The 20,177-nt window shown below is 38.2% G+C and overlaps 2 protein-coding genes across 2 annotated transcripts in view; one reads left to right on the top strand and one right to left on the bottom strand.

Annotated features, from left to right (window-relative positions):
* LOC109913773 (glutamine synthetase-like) overlaps window positions 1-20,177 on the top strand; it is a 190,998-nt gene that overhangs the window by 23,072 nt on the left and 147,749 nt on the right. The window lies entirely within an intron of this gene.
* On the bottom strand, window positions 309-17,373 carry LOC109926710 (arrestin domain-containing protein 1). Its single transcript, XM_048613802.1, has 6 exons — window positions 17,270-17,373; window positions 14,208-14,362; window positions 13,166-13,348; window positions 8,558-8,734; window positions 5,813-6,218; window positions 309-5,568 (listed from the first exon to the last, which is right to left on the bottom strand). The coding sequence occupies exons 1-6, from the start codon at window positions 17,349-17,351 to the stop codon at window positions 5,504-5,506; spliced, it is 1,068 nt and encodes a 355-aa protein (XP_048469759.1). The 5' UTR covers window positions 17,352-17,373; the 3' UTR covers window positions 309-5,503.

The following is a 20,177-nucleotide window of genomic DNA, read 5'->3' as shown; positions in this document are numbered from 1 at the left end:
TGAGCAAACAAAATTAAATGAAACTTTTGAGAAGTAATTCTGTTCAGTTTTGCTTCTAGTGTTAAATTTTGGTGGGTTAAACTTTAAGGAACAGATTATAAAACAAGATTTTACAACAGCATTATCATCCTTTAAAATGCTGAAACATATACCATCTTTTTATATGAAAGAAACTCAAATACAGGGGAAATAACCAGAGCCAGCATTAAGAACCAAAAATGTTAGTTTTGACTTCTGAACATTCCAGTGTTTTTAATCTAAGTACCAACACTTCTTCCTCTATACAAAATTTCACGAACACTGCAATATTTCTTTGAAAGAAAATTTTATTAATATGGTGCTTGACTACTCGATTTACATTTTCAAATAATTACATTAAAATCTGAAACAATAAGGTGCAATAAATCAAAGTTTATAACAAAAATATTGGGGAAAATAACTTGAATACATTCTATGAAATATTCAGAAGGAAAAGCAACTTCTACATGAAAAATGTGAAAGTAGTCAAAGCTACAAACCAATAATCTGCATCTGTATTGTTTAAAACCATTGTCTGTCTAAATGCAGCATGACTGTTATACACATTTAATGCAACTGAACATTTGAAATCCACATAGTTGGAAAGGTTAATTCTCAATATTTGTTTTCAAAACAAATAGTATTAAGTACTTAAGTACTGAGGGAATTATCACATTTTCCAAACAAATCAAGTCCCTCCAGTTGCTGGCCCACCTCTTAATACACAATGATTCATGAATTCTAAAAAATAAAATTCTTGGTTATCGTAAGATAGAGAAAGGAAGTGGAGAAAAATCCAATAAAATTAATTGGGGTAACTGATGTAAAAACGCTTTAGCAGCAAACTGAAAAATGCAAGTAACAATTCAGTTCAGATCTCTACACTTTGCTTGCGCAAAGTCTACATAGACAGTACTTTTACTTTAAAAGACAAGTATTGAAAAAGCACTTGTATATCAAGATTAAATGAAGTAATCAAGATGCCTTTTAAGAAGAAATTTGGTATTAAAAATCCGAAATCCTCAACATAAGTACCTTAAAAAGAACTAATCACAAAGCACAGAAAAACATAGGCAATGTAATTCTATACAAACCAGAGCACATTAAACAGTTTTAAAAATATAATTTTTGGTACTTTACTGATTCACACCAATACTGAGAAGCAATTTTGTGTCTTAGAGGATTGTTTATCAGGATAATTGCCAATCAAAATACCGGCGCTGTCGATGGAGGCACGAACATTTTTGGCATAACATTTTCTTTCTATTTTCAAGGAAGTGCACTTTTCCAAGAGCAACTATTTCAAAACCTAGATTCAGTACTAACCCTAACTTTGGAAAAGGCAAATGCTTGTTTATTTCAGCCAGGAACATATCATAGGCTTAGTTAATCACCATATTTGCTTTAAATGGAATAGTGAAGTAAAACAATTGCATGATTTAAGAAATTTGTAAGTAGAATCAGACTACATTATATTGGTAAGGCAAGAAAACTTCCTCCAGTGCATAAGACAATAATTAATAACACCTAATTAAACAAGTTTAAAATTCGTGATTGAGGGCTCTCAAAGTTAATATCCTAACAGGAGTGAAGATACTGGGCAAAGCAGAAATTCTCTAGTTTTAACAATGTCAAAAATACAGAATAAGATAAGGATATTTGGACAAGTTGTACATGACAATCCTTATTAATTTGTAGTTCTTAATGAGGCAGCATAAGCATGAGGGGAATGCTCCTGTTAAAATGAAATATTAACTTTTAGCATCCCAAATTCTACAAAAAGGCACACGATATCAGTAACAGGTTACAACTTTAAACAATATTCTTAGATACTGGACTGCAGTAAAACAGTTTGGAGTTACAGAATTCAACCTTCTCCTTTTTAAATGGCTGGTACAAATTTCAACAATTCTTTAGCACCACGAAGCTCTATGTGCAAACAACGAGTCTCAGACTTTCTAACTTTGAAATTCATCATCCTCAGAGTTACTTCATTCCCATCCTTCATGTAGGATATTATTTCCAATTTAAGATATTGAGGGAGCTGGCAAGCTGAAGACAATGGAATGAATGCACACACCATCCTGTCGTTGAAGATCAATCCAAAAGGGGAAAACAGCATTTATACAGTTAAAGACAGATTTTCCACTTCAGAACCAGAGCACAATAGCTTTCCAGGACGGAACGCCCAATTGCAAATGGGCACACAGAATTGTTTTATTTCAATGGATGGAAGAGAATGATAAGCCTTTATCCAGTTGTGAGAATGCCCCTGCCTTGCTAAGGTCTTATTCTGACCCTGAAAAGAATCTATTCTTTCATACTGCAGAATCATCTCAACTTCTCTCACTCTTTGCTGCAATGTATTCTGGACAATATTTTTAAATCCAGTTGAGCATACTTCATTACTTTGAAGATATTTCAGAAAACATGGTACTGCAGATTAGTTCACATTTTCAAGGTTCAATAATGGCTAGATTGATGTTACATTAGGAAAAGTCTAAGCACTAACATATTTAAACAACTTTGGTCTTCAGAGATAAATGTATTTCAATTTAAAATGACAAAGCCTTCACTCTAAGTTAGCTATATTTAGTAATGTGACTCATTTATTTTTCCTCGAGCCTTCTCAAACTTATGCCTAGACAGTTTATTCATCATAGCAAGCACAAAACCATTTTGTTCCTACAGCTAGTTAAGAGCAGAGCAAGTGGAATTCTGCATATTTCATTTTTCTATAGTTTACATTAAGATATTCAAGCCCTGAGTTTTTCTAACAAAATATGCATTAAAAACACTAAACCTACTGTTTTGCAATTCTATTAGATCAGCTGAGCATAAAAGTTACCACCAGTCAACTATTGCTCTATCACAAAAATAAAAAGAAAACACAACAACTGCATCCGTTAAGTGGCCAATGACATTAGTTCATTAGATTCGTACCAATAGAGGAGAAACAATCCTCACAGGTCTCTCACCGTGTGCACTATCCCTGATCAGGTTCAGCCAAGCTGACATTCATTCAAGCATCAGCCACTGCTGCTGGATATCTCGATGGTAGAAAGTACGCAAGACTCTGTTGCATAATCCACAGCCAATATTTTTCCTTTCTTGTGGGACACAAGCTAGCGAGCTATTGCTCTAAACCACTTGAGAACTCAAATGCAGAACACAAACTTATATCCAGTTACTCCATGACACAGTGTACTGAAACACTACATATTTGTTTGAATAATGCCCGAAGTTATGTCTGCTGTTCTAAATCAGGCTGTGATGCTCACATTAGTGCAATATACAAGATGTGCTTAATAATTCACAAATTAGCAGTCAGATGCATTTTGTGAAATACTGTCCAAATCTTGAAGTAATATTTTAAAAAACTGATTTTTAAAACTTGAAAGGACTTCACTAAATGTTGAAACCGTTGTTTGCCAGTATACTGAAGGCTTTCACTATATATGTAATCACTCTGGGGATGCAGAATCAGTGGGTGAAATTTGTTCAACAGGTTTCAGTAATTTCCATACAATTCAAAATGCTGTGCAAATTTCCAAGCAACCCTTGGAACAATGGTCTTTAGTCAGCTTGCGCACTGTGTTAGACAATTTTTCTTTATAAATTTTAACTTATACATACATACAATAGGACAAAATATTTGAAATAACATGGTCGAGGGGGTTGGAACTTATGGGCGGCACAGCAAGTAACAGAAAACTCTCATGATTCCCTTTATTCCTATACTGTCCATACAAAATATAAGCAAATTAATTTAAGCTGAAGTTTTGTTCCAGCCTCACTATCTTTTGAAATGAAAATATACTTCAATGAATAAACCTGTTCCCATAATAAAATTAAAATTCCACACCAGTAGCAGCAGTATATCAGCTAGCTTGAACCCTAGCATCAAGTGTCATTTGGACATCAATAAAAAGCAGTGTTGATGAATTTTGCCTTTTTTAAGAACCTAGTATGCTGTTTAACTTGAATTAAGCTAAAAGGGCAACATGGTGGTGGACAAATAAACTTTTCAGATTCAGTTCATCACCCTACTTCCATCCACTCTTCCTGCAAAACAAGGGTGTGTTGGGAACTTCTAAAAGGCTTAACAGTCAAGTTTCCTCCTGTGCCTACTCCACATTCACTCCCTCATAAGCCAAAATGCTTTTGTAAACAAGTTATCCCGAGTACAGGTGGAAGTTCTTGTTCATAGCAAGGGAAGCAGCCTGCAGCCAGTACTTCTGGCAGCATTGCAGCATGTAGGCTCATCAAGAATTTTGATAGGAATTGCATCCATTTAGGGTTTATGCAAAACCAGACTTCATACATTAACATGAAGCATTTGTTGCTAGGATTCTCAGCCTTATGTACTTTTTTTCAATATTTAGACCACTGTAGTTCCAGAGAAACCATCTACTTTCACTGTAAAATCCAACCTGTGTCATTCAAATATCCTCCCATACTAAACCTGTGCTTATGGAGGTTAAACAAAGTCATTCAGCACCTCTTTAAACTCTGCACATAAAGCTTTAATCCTGAATGTTATCAAATACAGTAGTAGAAAATTGCATTATGTTAAGTAATTTTAGTGAGTGGTTGGCTTTGACTTGATTTTAATAAGGCTCAAGTTGTAATTGTGAAATAATCATACAGGATTTCGAACTGGTCATTTTCATGTGCTAGCTTAAAGAGCATGCCACAATTTTCCAAAACATACTAACATAATAAATACTGTATATATAGACAACTCTCTCATGAAACAAATAAGAAAGGTGTGCAACTCAACACTTCAAAGTGAAAGGATTGCTAAACTGTTCTGGTTAGTATCAGTTCTTTAAAAAGGTCAGCATACTCAAACTTGGCCATCAAGCCTGTGATCTATGTAACCAATACACAAATAAGTACAAAATGTACTGAAGTAGGCTCAAGCTTGATTACAATTGAGTCTGATATTCCACTACAGAAAGACCACTTGTAATGGAACCTCTTTTTCTACTTGAACAACCATTAAGGAGTATTATCATTGCACCTTGGTTCTTAAGGCTCAGAAGTACCTTAAAGCTTCCAGCTTGCTCCACAGAAACTAGACTGATTTCAGAAAGTCTTTCACAATTCACAGTTATAAGGTGGAGCTGTTTAACAAGAGTAAATATGCATTTATTATTTATATACACAGCTGGAAGCATTTAACATTGATATCTATATCCTTCGGTACTCAGTGTCCCAAAAGCAAGGATCAATAAGAAAAGAGAACACAGATTAATACAGTCCAGTATGGGCATAGTAAATAGGTAGTTTGTGCAGAGCATTCCAAGCTGTAGAAGTATCTGTGGTCCTTGATAATGCATTTTGATAATGAATTTTCAGCTTCTTCAACATCAGAACACATTTTCAGGCTGTATGTGTAAAGTTTTTGTTTTCCAGTAAAACATAACTAAAAGGCATTTCAGTACATGAACAGTACTAACTCTTGATAGTCTGCAGCATATTACTGTCCTGTGCTCATGCTAGAGTTAGCACTGCTGCAACTCTCTTCATATGTTGGGGGAGGATCTATTAAAAGACAAAAAGACAAATCACATTGTGCAAACAGTTGGTGTGTTTTTGTTTAGCAAGATTCTCTCTTGCAAATCATTAGAAACCTTGAAAATAAAATACGAATGTTGAAATAGGACATCTGTAACCAGAGTTGCATTTACTTGTAAGATATTGCTACTAGTTTAAATATAAAGGAAAACATAAATAATCTTGAACGAGCTCTACATTTCAGAACTATCAATAAAAGCAGAAAACATACCATATGGATAGCCCCATGAACTATATTCAGGAGGTAAAATCAGAGGATTTTCACTAAGATCTGCAACAACAGGTCCATCTGCATAGTAAGGGACTGTAGCACCAGTTGAAATACAAAGCATGGGACCAGGAAGCTGCTCACAAGTATTGCTTTCAAAGCCAGATGCTTGGCTATAGGTATGAGGTGATAATGTCTGCTGCTGAGAGTGGCTTTTGGTTGGAAGAATTATACTGTCCATGGGCTGATAACCAGTAGCCCCAATATCTTCAGCTGGAGGAGCTGTGGGGATCACTGTGGGTTGAGCAAGTTGTGATTGCCTGGATGGTGTCAGCGGTGGACTATTCACAGCAATATTCCCAATATAGATCGGTAAGCTGACCAAAACCTCTGGCGATCGGATAGAAACCTGTTAAAACACAAAAAATGTTGTTACTTTACTTCAGATTTTCCACAATCATTGAAAATGTGAAAATCTTTTTGTATAATACTATATTTCTAAAAGTAGGTAAGCATCTAAATTCTAAAAGAGCCTCAGGAAGCAACATACTACTTCCTGGTGTAAAACTAAGTTAGAGGCAATAAAATACTACATCTATTTCCAGAGACAACACAGTGGAGGAACACAGCAGGCCAGGCACCAGAGGAGCTGGAAAGCTGACGGTCGGGTCAGGACTCTTCTTCAGAAATGGGGAGGGGGAGGAAGGGAGCTCAGAAATAAATAGAGAGGGGGGAGGGTTGGGGCTGGGGAAAGTGATAGGTCAGTACATGTAGGCAGTGGCGGAGGGATTGGTCAGTGGGATGGGTGGGGCGGGTAGGTGGGAGAGAAGCTGGACAGGTTGTGTCAGATCAAGGAGGTAGGAATGAGAGGGAGAGTTGGACGTGGAATGAGGCCGGAGTGGGGAGATTTTTAAACTGGTGAATTCTATATTAAGGCCATCGAGCTGTAGGCTCCCAAGGCGGAATGAGGTGTTGCTCCTTCAGTTTGTGTGTGGTGTTGTTGTGGCACTGGAGGTGGCTCAGGGTGGACATGTCACCCAAGGAGTGGGAGGGAGAGTTAAAATGGCAACTGGAAGGTGCTGTCATTTATCGTGCACAGAACGCAGATGCTCCTCGAAACGGTTCCGGAGTCGACGCTTGGTCTCACTGATGTAGAGGAGGCCACACTGGGAGCAATGGATGCAGTAGACCAAGTTGGAGGATGTACGGGTTAACCCCTGTCAGATACGAAAGGTTTGCTTTGGGCCTTGGATGGAGGGGAGGGTGGAGGTGTATGGGTAGGCATAGTACTTCCTGTGGTTACAGGGAAAGGTGCCAGGTGTGGTGCGGTTAGTGGGGAGCATGGAGCGGACAAGGGAGTTGAGGATTGAACAGTCCCTATGAAAGGCAGGTAGGGGTGGGGAGGGAAATATCTCTATGGTCATGGGGTTGGATTGTAGATGGCAGAAGTGGCGGAGAATGATACGCTGGAGGCTGATATAAACTACTGTGAACAAGGCATACTAAACAAAGTTGCCTCACTCAAGTTAATCAGGTGAGACAAATCAGGATTTCCCATATGTAAAGATACTCACTTCATCATACATAAGCAATTGTTAGTTTTCATACGACTATTTATTGGATGTTTTATGGCACCAGTGATGCAAGGTTGGAGGATAAGCTGTTTAGGGGTGGAGGAATCAAGTTTATATCAGTCTAGGAGACTGAATGGTACTAGATCAGAAGGATAGGCAAGTGACTAATTTCGGTACAAGAGGACTTAGAAGGGATAGTTAATAGCCGCTGACAGGACAAGTGTCAGCACTTAGGGAACAGCTGGTCAATGCTCAGGATGAGTAACATTGTTAATTGGGGAGAAAGTGATATTAAGAAAAACAATGTACGTTGGTTCACAGTTCAAAGTCATAGTTTTAAAATTCTTCTCCATGATCCCTATAAAAGCCTACAAGATGCTGTATTCCCCTAACTCTGGTTTCTTTTGCTGTCCTCATCTCTTTCACTTTAGACAAGGTGGCCTTGTCTTCAGCTATCTAGATTACAAGCTCCAATTTCCTCCCCAAAACTCTCTGCTTCTTTACTTCTCTTCCTCAACACACAGGTTAAACCCTTACTCTTTGACCAAGCATCTGTCCAATTGTTTCCCCCACTTGCATGATGTCAATTTTGTCTGCTTAATTCTCATGAATTGCAATGAGATGTTTTACTACATTAAAGGGGTCATGTAAATACCAATTTTTCCTAGAGGGCCAAAGCTCGAACCTACCATAAGTTATAATATTGTGTTTCAGCAACTATTGCCAAAGCTAACAAATAAGTGTTTAAAGAGATAACAAGGTGCGGGGCTGGATGAACACAGCAGGCCAAGCAGCATCATAGGAGCAGAGTGTTGCAGTGTTTTGTTTGGAGGCACAGAGGAAAAACTCTTAGGTAGCCAAATTCCTGTTTTTTTTTTTTTTAAAATTCATTCATTCATTTTGTGGGTTGCGGGCATCACTTTTGTTGCATTTATTGCCCATTCCTAGTTGCCCTTGAGAAGGAAGTGATGAGCTGCCTTCTTGAACTGCTGCAGTCCACCTGCTGTGGGTTGACCCACAGTGGCATTTAGGGAGGGAGTTCCAGGATTTTGACTCAGCGACAGTGAAGGAACATCAATATATTTCCAAGTCAGGATGGTGAGTGGCTTGGAGGGGAATTTGTAGGCGATGGTGTTCTTTTTCTAATTTAGAGATACTTAATTTTCATTCTCACCTGAATAAAATAATCTATTTGTATTAAGTTGCAACCATGTAGAGATGACTGAGGCAAGGCTGGTACGATGATCTGCTCCTTCCATTCAGCATGTTTCCACGATTTTACCCCGGACCCTTCAACTTCTGCAATTGTCCGCAAGTCATAGATTAACCGCTTGGATTTATAGGTAACTTTCTGTAACAAAATGTCAAAACAGTGTTCTGAAAACTTCTGAAAAGGTTGAACTTCCAGTTGATAGCTAAAAAGTGACAAATTTTCTCATTTTCAAGCCTTTAAATGTAACCATCAGGCCAAAGCAGTACTATGTTATTATGTAGGTAACTTGTACTCCCAACTAAAGATCAGAAATTTTTCTTCTACTTTTAGCAAACCAGAAACTCACTTCTACAGTGTCCTTTAAGTAGTCTCTTAAAATTTTCCTGGATCCACTCTAAGGTGATTCTCAACTCCAGAAGGTTTACTTCTGTCCCTTTCATTTCACATCCTGTTAACTTGTAACTGCAAAATGGTCCTTAAAATGAGGGCTTTCCTGGCTATTCTCCCATCAACACAAGTTAAATGCATCTTCCAGTCTCAACTGAAGTCCTCACAAATGTTGCCCTTTCAATCCAAACTGCCACACATATTCTTGCTCCGTCAACTGTAGACTTTTTATTTCTAGCTGCTCCCTAAATATGGTCACACTATGTCAGGAGTGTCAGGGGTACGCTGGAAACACTTCCCCTCCAAGATGAAGCCCCAAGGCATCATAAATCACATGAGCCTGGTGTCCAGATTGAAATTATTCAGCTATTCTTTAGACCGTATTTCTATCTTGGAATGAAATGGACAATGCAGCTGCTTACAACCTGACATTCTGAATACTTTCCTAAAACTGAAAACAATAGTCATTGTCTCTGGGTAAGAACTGCCTCTTACCCAGAAATGGACCAAGAGAAATAAAGCAAAAAAACTCAATTATGATTGGGGCAGACGAGCAGGAAAGAATAAATGTTTTAAGTGAACAGAATTGCACGTTCACGTGAACAAGTGAGTTTTGTAGAGTAATGCTCACTTCATTTGTGACAATACGCATCATTTTTCTTAAAATAATTATATGGATTACCAGTCATGGTTGGATATAAAAGAGAAAAGGCCTGCAGTAAGCACACTACAACCCAATTCCCTACAAATGCACTCTAGAACAGCATTCTAAGGTAATGAAAATAAGGAAAACCTGAGGAAAACCAAGTTTTCGCAGAAATAGCAATAACAAATAGAATATCTACAAGGCCTTATGATGTGCAAGCAGTGTTTCCAAGTGTAAAGCTCTCAAATGAAACCCTGCCATCACTAAAGTAGGCAACTAGGAAGAATAAGACTTATCCCTAATCCATTTTTAACTAGGGTTTCCTGAATCCAGCCTTACTCAAGCCTGGGAGGTCTACCTTTGGGCCTGGGATTCTGCTCCACAAAAGTCTGAGCCTATCATGTAACAGAAAATTCTCTTGATGATCCCCAACTAATGTTATCACTGGACAAATCAAACTCAAGACTGAAATCTGGTTTGATAGATATTGGCTGGTTTTAACATGTTTGTACTTCAGTGAAAGACAAACTAATGCTGCAGATTCGGGTTTAACAATGAAACACAAGAAAAATATGAGTGAACTATTTACTTAACAAATTTTAAAATTTCCAAACATCCTGTGAAGTACAATCCCCTTAATCCCCAAAACACTGCTTTACAGTCCTCACAGAGGGAATTTCCTTCTCTTTCACATCCACAGGACTTAACTACAGCTTCAAATCACTATCTTGAGAATCTGGTAGCGTCTTCCTGGAGGCTTCTTACATCTAAGCTTAGAATTTTGCTGCTTCAAGTAATCCCGTTAGGGATTTAACCAACCATTTCTGATTTGGAGCTTTTATACTAAAATTCTTACACGTAACAGTACAAAAATTGTCTTCTTTTCTCAGGAGACAATGTTTTACACATCCGACCTTCAGCCAAGGTTCTAAAAAAACTGCCAAACTGAAACCAAAAAACTATGGGTATTTCCATAATCAAAGAAAAATGAATCCCTGACTGTCTGAACTGAAACTTTAATGCACAACTGTTTATTTAGTTTGCTCATAAAAATCTTCCAATGTAAAGAAATTACCATTCACTTCCACAAACTGACATTTTTCCCCAAAAAGTAATTACCATAGCTAGAGCGATGTACAAATTAATTAAATCCATATGCTACTAGTTCAAAATTTTAAAAATCCAAAATAAGTGACATTAAAATACAACAGGTTCTGCTATAACGCATATTCCAGCAACACAAATTGGCTATAACTCGACTGATGAATAGGGGAATGCTATTTCTAAAACGGCAACTTGTGTTGGCTAATAAGATTCTCCTCATTCCGGATAATGTGCCAAGTCATTCTCCCACCATTAACTTCTTTTTACCCCCAAGCACAACCTCTCTCCTCCAACCCATGGATGCAATAGCAGCGTTTAAAGCTTATTATTTAACGTGCATATCTAAAAGGCTGTTTGCAGCCACTGAGGGGGATAAGAACAGTGTTCTTCAATTTTGGAAGAGTTTTAACATCAAGAATGCAATTGACATTATCATGGAGGGCTGGGGTGAGGTCAGTAAGGACTGCTTGCATGCAGTTTGGCAGAAGCTTCTCCCAGATTCTTCAAGATTTTAAAGGCTTTGACCCATCAGAGGAGCTCCCAAGAATCAAAGAACATTGGGCTGATCTTGCAAAGCAAGTGGAGAGTGAGGATGTTGAACAGCTGCTTGAGTCCTACTATGAAGACCTCTCGACAGTTTATTTCAACAACTTGTCGCTGAGGGGAATATGGAAGCTGAAGATGAAGATGTAGTCGTCCAGGATGCAGCACCATGAGAGCTTTCCACTTCTGTTTTGTCTCCTATTTGGAGGGAAATCGAGAAGCAGTTGTAACTCTTACAGCACAGTGATTACAATGCAGAATGAAGCATGGTAGCACTTCATGGAATAAGATCTTATTTGGCACCCTATGAGCAGCTTCTTCATGAAAGAAGAAAAAGGGCAAAGCAGAAAAACCTGGATGTTTTTTGGGAGTTGCCTTAAAGACAGTCAGAAGACAATGACGACGGCCAGCGACTTCTGGATTAACTATTTTTCACCCTAACCCTGCAATCACAACTGCACCTGAAGGTGATGGTAGTGATGATGATGATGACCCTCAGCTCCTGAATTAACAAGAGCAATCTCAAAACCTCCTCCCCATCAAGTCATCTTGACATTTTTTCAAGGCAAGGTGTTAAATTTACTTTTATTTCATTATTAGATAGGAATTAAACATTTATTCAAACTGTGGTATCCTTTGTTTTAGGCTTTTGAGCAATTTTGAGTGATGTTTTTTGTAATCTGCCCCTAACCCCGCTTTTCCCATCGGCCCTGTCATTTCTAAAGCGCGATTTTCCATAATGCGATGTTGTGCAGGAATGCAACTACTGCGTTATAGTAGAACCGACTCTATATAGAAATCATTCATTGCATATCATGCTACAGGTCACTTTGAATTTGTTCTATTAAGTGGACCAGTCCTTAACTTACTGCCTAAGTGCTACGTACATGTGTTGAACATCTTACTGTTAAATTGATTTTAGCAAAGTTAACAGCGATAAAAATATACTCAAGCATAACAGGTTCAAATGCATTTTGAAAAATTGGAAAATTTGCAAAATTTGAGCAATAATAAATGTTGAACAAAAACAACAAAAAGCAGAACTAGAAATTAGCCAGTTTGGAAGGGCATTTTCCATTGAATAGTCTTTACAACTTGATTAAAGTATTAAAATTGGTAATACTTATTGACTTAAGCATTTCAACAGTAATTATCATAATTCCATTTTTTTCATTATAACATACAACGAGCCCTTTAGAAAGTTGTTAGACGCAAAAGACATATCCTAGCCACGGGCTAATAGTGGCAAAGACTCATGGGTTAATTGGCCGCTGTCTGCTCACAGAAATGTAGACCTATGATTCCAAGGCTAGGAACCAGCTACAAATCATTTGATTTTCTTACTTGAAGAAACAAAAGCAGCCCAAAAAATTTACATGTTCTGAGAACACACAAGAATGATACTTGGTCAGGGAAAAAGCTATTAAAGCAGGAATACAGACAGTACACCGCATCATGTTCACAAATTACAATACAAACACTTAACAACAAATACTAAAAAAGTTTAGCAAACTATTTTTAAACCTAAAGCTTTCCATAAATCAAAGTAACTGAAATTTGAACTAGGCAATTAATCAGCCAAATTCTTATTTGTTTGCCAAGTAAAATTATTGTTTATTATTGCTGGCAGCTTCTGTTCACTTTTCAGAATCTAAGTGATAAACAGGATCTGTTGTACAAAATAAAATTATACTCACGAATAATACACAATACAGTCTGAGACATTAAATTCCAGATTATGTTCTTGCATAGAGCCATTTTCATTAACGTAATGCAATCACAAATGCATGGAGTAGTTGTATTACTTTTAGCAGTGTTGCTTCAGCCTATCGTGACTGAAAATTCAGATTTGTAGAACCTCGTGCTGCATGTTTAGATCTATACATTACCTGAATGAGACTGGCGACAACAGTACCCATATCCTTCCCAGACTTGTTTTGGATGGCTGTAGTAAGCTGTATGATCTGCCCTGAAATGTATCCTTTAAGATTAGTGCTCACAGTTAAAGCCACGACTCCACTTTTGACAATCAGGTAGCTAAACTTCTTGGTCACAGATATCACATTTGGTTGCTGCAAACAAAATAAAGCCCAAAATGTATTTTGAGAAAAAGTCCTCAAAAGAAATTGCAAAGCATTTCATTGCCAAAGGTGGTCACTTGACATCTCTTATTAAGATGTGCTCATACGCCATCTAGTAAATCAAGCAAAGGTATAAAATTTCTTGGCTATTAGAGTAGATGAGAACTATGTGGTTCATTTCAACATCTTATGAGATTGAATTTGAACATTCCTTAAACGTCTGCTGTCCAAGCACCTCCAGGTAAAAAAGGCCCTGGCGATGCCAGTGTAGCTAGCTTCAACTTAAAAATAAACATGTTATTAACTAGAGTCAGCATAGCATTGGGAATAAAAACAGAAATACTGCTGGAAATACTTGCAGGTCTGGCAGAAGTATACCATAGAAGAGTCAATGTGTGATGAATTTTTGTAGGACATGAGCTCCAGCATTGTAAGCAGCTAGACTTTAGTGTACTTAGTATTAAAAAGCAACAACTTCAATTTACTCCATTTCAAAAATAAGTTACATTTCATAACCCTACGTACAAGCTTTGCTCATATTAAAGATCAGAACTGTGCAAAAATTACAAAAGCAAATCTGCTTTAAACTGTTCACGAGAACAACCTTTTACAGGTCAGTATGGGATGTGGCCACTTGTCCTGTTATGCCCATGCTGACTCTGCTAAAATACTCAGCAAGTCATCAAAAAGCCACGACTGAACCTGCCTTTAACACGTACAGGTTAACGAATTCCAGATTTGACCCACTCATTGCATGCAAACATTTTTCTTCATGTCAGCATTTAAGTAAAATCATGCACAATACATGGAATTGATAATGTTGCAATTTATGGCAAAGCAAACAATTTACCTCAATATCACTGATATCATTCAGGTTCAGCAGATTAAGAATGTAAAACACCTTTTCGGTTTTATAGTCTTTTGAGAATCGTGCAGTTTCTATTGTAGCTTTGACACGATAGCTTATCTTCCCAAAAAGGCCTTCAAATGAGGTGGGAGCAGTTGCTTTGAAAGAAAAATGTTATACAAATTAAATAATTATATATATGTTATCTTCATTTCCAAAGTAACTGCAATATGAAAATAAACAAGTGTTTTTAAACACTAGAGACAAAAAAAACCTGCAGATGCTGGAATCCTAGGTAGACAAATAGAAGGCTGGAAGAACACAGCAAGCCAGGCAGCACTTGGAGGAAAGGAGAAGTCAACGTCTCAGGTATTACCTTGGAGGTCCTTCCAACCTCCTATTTGTTTTTAAATACTGGTGTGCTCATTGACAAAACTGGAACAACAGCGTTCATATCCTCCCCAGAATTTCCCAGACGGCTACCTTCAATTCTCAACTGTATGTTGCTGAAAAATTTGTTTACCCAAGAGAGAAGCATTCAGCAAATTAGTTAAAATTCTGGAGGAAATCTGCTACAAGCTAAGGAACAAATGAAACAGCTGACCTCTTGGTCATGGAACAGAACATGACAACAGCAACAGGAGAAGTCGATTTAGCTTCTTCAGTTTAACCCAATCAATGAGATCACGGCTGATTATGACCTAACATCATGTACCTACCTTTGATCTCCGGACTCTTAATATCTTTTTACACAAATAGTGGAGAGCACAAAGCTCAGAACACTTGCAATAACAAGACAGATTTTCTTACCGGTTTGATTTGTCTCAGATTATAGGATTATAGGAAAATGGGATTCTGAGGCCTTCTTATTTGGGTGTTATCTCAACCTCAACTGGAATTTCAAATTTCAGTATTACAACATGTTCCTAAAATAATGGCACTGTTTTCTTGTGAGCAGCTAGTACCACTTGGAAAAGTGTGAATAGAGTAGGATATGTCAACAAGCAGAGATGTTTCTTGTCAGGAAATGTTCTAAAGCAGGAATTATCAAAGTAAACCTTTAATTTCAGCAGGAGAGTTGTGAAAGTTACAAACTGTAGAGAAATTAAAAACATTTTTAAAAATTTATTGATGATCTCAAGACTGCTGGTATAGTATTAGGTTGATTTGGATCTGTCCTACTTTTGCTTTGTGCTATGTACCTGGGTAATTTTCCTCATGGTCATGTAGATGCCGGTGTTGCAGCTATAGTGGAACAACTTGGTGTGGCAAGTTCTGGAGAATAAGTCTTCTGTGCTATTGCCAGAATGTGGTCAGGGTCTAAAGCTTTTGCAGTATCTAGTGCCTTCAACAGTTTATTGTGGAGTGAAACGAATTGACCAAAGACTGGCTTCTGTGATGCTGGGACTCTGGAGAAGGCGGAGATGGATCACACATTTATCACTTCTGGCTGAAGACTGATGTGAATTCTTTTTTTTAAAAAAGAGAAGTCTCTTGCTGGTGGCTGGCTTTACAGCACCAAATTGAGAGGCTTTCCACAGCTATTGAGGGCTTACAGTTCTAATTAACTACAATGCCTTACACATAAATACACATTTATAGATTGTCATTTGGTAAACTTCAGTACCTGTATTGCTGAAGTTTTGTTGAAACTTTTCATCTTGCACTCAACAGGACAAGTCACAAGAATACCAAAACAAAAAGGAAAACAATTACACTGTATGAGGGGAATTTGACAAATAGTCTAATTTGGTAGAGGCATTGCCACAGAGAATGCACCACTTAGTAATGACTTTCAGTTGACTAAAGAGTTTTGTTTAAATTTCATACAAGTCAGGTTGACTCAGTTTGGTCAAGGCATTGCTCTCGAGAAATGAACGCAAAAATGAATGTCACCTATTTAGCTGCATTGAAACAGATGCAATGTGCACACATTCTGACTGCAAAGAACAAGCCTGTATAGTCATATATGCAGCCCATGGTGCACTGAGGTGCACCATACTCCAAGCCTGACTGACAATCCCAGACTGGCTGAGAACACAATTCTTTGCAAACAAATGGTTACGTAGCAAATTTGTTCAATTGCATAATTGATGGATGGAGCGTTGAGTTTTGTAAACCCGAAATAGAGTTTGGATATAATCAGAAATGCTCATTTGTTTGATAAGCAGAACATCTTTTTGGCAGCATTCTATTGGTGACGAACACCACTTGTTGCTGCTGCTTAGTAGCAGCATGAAACAGCTAGCCTCACCCTTTCGATCAAGTTTTGAGACACCTTGCCTTTTACCCCAAGGGAGACTGGGCACTTTTCAGGACCAAACATGATGGCCTGAGGGCTGTTCAAGACTTTGCACAATATACAGCAAGAAATGATATGATCAAGGTTGCCAATTATGCTACACGATGGTTTTGGCATATGCTATTTCAGCTTGCACAGTAAACAAATGGCTATGTTCCTAATAAGAGGCTGCCATTAACGCCAATCTTTTCATACATGGAACTGTAGGAATCCCGATGCATGTGTAGTGAGTGATGTCAGGTTTACAATAGGCAGAACTAGAGAACCCCACCAATTTCTCAACTGGGACATTCAGGAAAGGGAGCTAATCCGACTGGTCTGTTCCAAACGTAATATGGAGCACAGTGTACTAAGATACGCATGAAAATTCTTACAAAAGAACCATGGATTCAAATATCAGAAAAATGAGGTGTAAGAGTTTAGGGGCCATTTAAAAAAAAAACACAATTTTTGTAGAACCCAGCAAAAATAGGAGAGCTGGGCCTACCAGCGATCCATTAGCAACTCCATCAATTTGGAGAAACGTGGTGTCATTAAAACTGAACATAACTGCGCAAGTTCCTAAATTCACAAGTTCAATCAATACTGATTCACACAATGGTACTTGAACTAGATCACTACAGCATGTGGGTAATTCTCTACCACTGTCGAACCGCAAACTGACATTCCCTATTCAATACACGTTGGATTTCCTACAGCTCCACATAATATTGATCTTGTTGACAGCCTTGTAATTAGGAATGGAGATATCTGCTCACCACACCTTTAATTCTGTAACAGCAGGAAAAGCCATCCTGCAGGATGACGGCCACCTTGATCAGATCATTTCTTGCTGCACATCGCATAAAATCATGAACAGCCTGAGGTCATCAGTTTTGGTTCTGAAATGACAACCTGGAAGGGTAAGGTATCTCAAATGATTGATAAAACGGGTGAAGCTATCTGTTTCATACTGCTATTTTACATGAGCAACACAAGCGGTGTTTGCAACAATAGGCGTAGCAATGCAATAATCCCTGTTGAAACATGCATTATCCACCCCAGTTTCTTCTGCATTAACTAACTTATGAATTATGACACAATCTGTCCCAGTGGCAGTTTAGTGAGGGGGAAATTGAGAGAAATTACATGAAAAATAATAAATATATGCAGTTCCAACCATTAAAAAAGCTTTCCAAAAAGGAATATTCAAGAATTGCAATTCTAAGGTCTATTGAGTTTACTATGTATACATGCAATGTCAATTCAATTTGAAGGATTAAATGGTATAAAAGGGAGCAATTAACAATCTTGTTCAGTGAGGCCAATGTGCACAATGTATATTGCTCAGCCCGTCACTGGTACAGCTGGCACATCACAAGATTAAATTAAGAAAAAAAACACAGGATTAGCCCTTAATTAGGGAATACATGCTGTTGAGTGACCAAGATAGGATTGAGAGGTTTGTCTACTGTTGTGGTATGACACATGTCTCATTCCAGGACAAATTTTATAAAATCTATGGAATTTAGTAAGCAAACGTTTTGCAGGATACAGTCCCATTTCAAAGCAGAATTCTCAGAATGTAAATAAATTTGCACAGCCATAGGAAGAAATAGTAAAAGTACAACTTGGTTTCTTAAATATTTTACTGTCTATCAAACTAAAAATCATAACCATGAAAAAGAATTGAAGAACATAAATACTAAAGACAGCATGCAAAAGATAGATGAATGGAATTTTGGTAGACAGTTCCAAAGCAGCAGCAGCACGTACATAGATATGGAGGAGCTAAACGTCCTTCACGACTGGAACTTCAAGACAAGGTTTTCACCATTTAGTAATTTAATTGCAAAAGCAAGATTTAAACAGTTCAGAATACATAGTTTTATGCTTACCGGGAAGAAGAAATTGAAAGGGATATGTATACTGTCCAGCTGCAAGGGATCCTGTAAAAGTATAGGAAAGAGTTTTAAAATGTTATCTGAAGGCATATAGCTATCCTGTTTACAGCAATAATTTTGACCATAACACCAACAACTGTAGTGTGTGACAAGACTGTGTGAATTCAGAAAAATTAAAGATTAACTATCATGTGCTCCATAACATAATGCCTTCAAAGTCCAAAATGTTCCAAAGTGTATCACAGACAACATTTAACACCAAATTTCTAGGATATTCAGAGAGTTGACCAAAACTCCAACCAGAACTATGTTTTAACAAGTGTTTTCAAAAGGAGGGAAGGGTAGAAACAGATGTTTAAGGAGAAAATGCCAGTGTTTAGGGTCTAGGTACTGAATGCATTGTTGCCAAGGATGGGACAATGAAAATCAGGAATATCCTTCAATGATTTGAGGCTTGTATATCTCGAGGGCATTACAGACTGAGGGAGAGGACAGAGTGTGGAGGAGAGGAACACAAGCATGAGAAATTAAAGGAAAAAGGCATTGTCAAATTGGGAGCCAATATCATCACTGGAGTAGCAAGGCTCATAAGTAAATACTTAATTCTCAACTGACTTCCAGTCCCAACATCTTGAATAAGCTCAAGTTCACAGTGGGCGAGGGAAAAAGGCTGACCAGGCAAGCATCTCCAGTGGAGATTGAAGGTAACAGAAGGATGATTGAGAATTTCATCAGCAGATTGACTGAGGTAGGATAACGACCAGTGATATTATAAACATTATCAGAAATGACATGCATTGAAATTTCAATTCAGAATGCTGAGGTTGCATGCTGTCTGGTTGTGCCTTTAACAGTGGCATGGAAGAAACATTGAGTTAATTATTTGGGAAGGCAATTCATGACAGGGACCAAAACCAATGACTTATTTAACTGGAAGATGTTATTGCGTATCCCATATTATGGGAAATTGGAGGTCTTGGAAGATGTCAGGAGAGGTAAAAGCATGGCAAAGATGGATGTTGTCAGCACACATAGAATGGAGTGTTCTTGTGGCACACTCAGTGCCCCTACCTTAGCCTTAACAGATTGATTAAAATACGCTATGTACAAAACGTATGGAATCGGAATATATTTTGAACTATGCCAGGTGGGCAATGTGTAGATGAGAAACCGGTGGTGTTGCAGGAGGAAACAGGATATTAAAGACAGCAATTCAGAAGTGAAAAGAAAGTCCATTGCAGGCCATTCTCCAGTAATGGCTGCATGGATAACAACGCAATCAGGAAAGGCATTTCCACCCAGCTACGTAAGAGGTACTGGAAGAGGTTAGCGTGCTTAACCACGATAGGAAGTGCCAAAAGGTTGAGAAGAATGAACAGGGATAGTGCATCACTATTCAGTGATCAGTGACAATTCAACAACTCATTAAAGAGATAGTAGGAACTGCAGATGCTGGAGAATCCGAGACAACAAGGTGCAGGGCTGGATGAACACAACAGGCCAAGCAGCATCATAGGAGCAGAGAGGCTGACGTTTCGGGCCGAGACCCTTCATCAGAAATGGGGGAGAGGAAGGGGGTTTTGAAATAAATAGGGAGAGAGTGGGAGGCGGATAGAAGAGGGATAGAGGAGAGGATAGGTGGAGAGGAAACAAACAGGTCGAAGAGGCGGGGATGGAGCCAGGAAAGGTGAGTGTAGGTAGGGAGTTAGGAAGGGGATAGGTCAGTCCAGGGAGGACGGACAGGTCAAGGGGGCGGGATGAGGTTGGTCGGTAGGAGATGGAGGTGTG

Source organism: Rhincodon typus, chromosome 28 (genome assembly GCF_021869965.1).
Source record: "Rhincodon typus isolate 14 chromosome 28, sRhiTyp1.1, whole genome shotgun sequence".
NCBI classification, from domain to species: Eukaryota; Metazoa; Chordata; class Chondrichthyes; order Orectolobiformes; family Rhincodontidae; genus Rhincodon; species Rhincodon typus.
The sequence above is the reverse complement of the archived record's forward strand: the minus strand, read 5'-3'. Positions and strand labels throughout refer to the sequence as shown.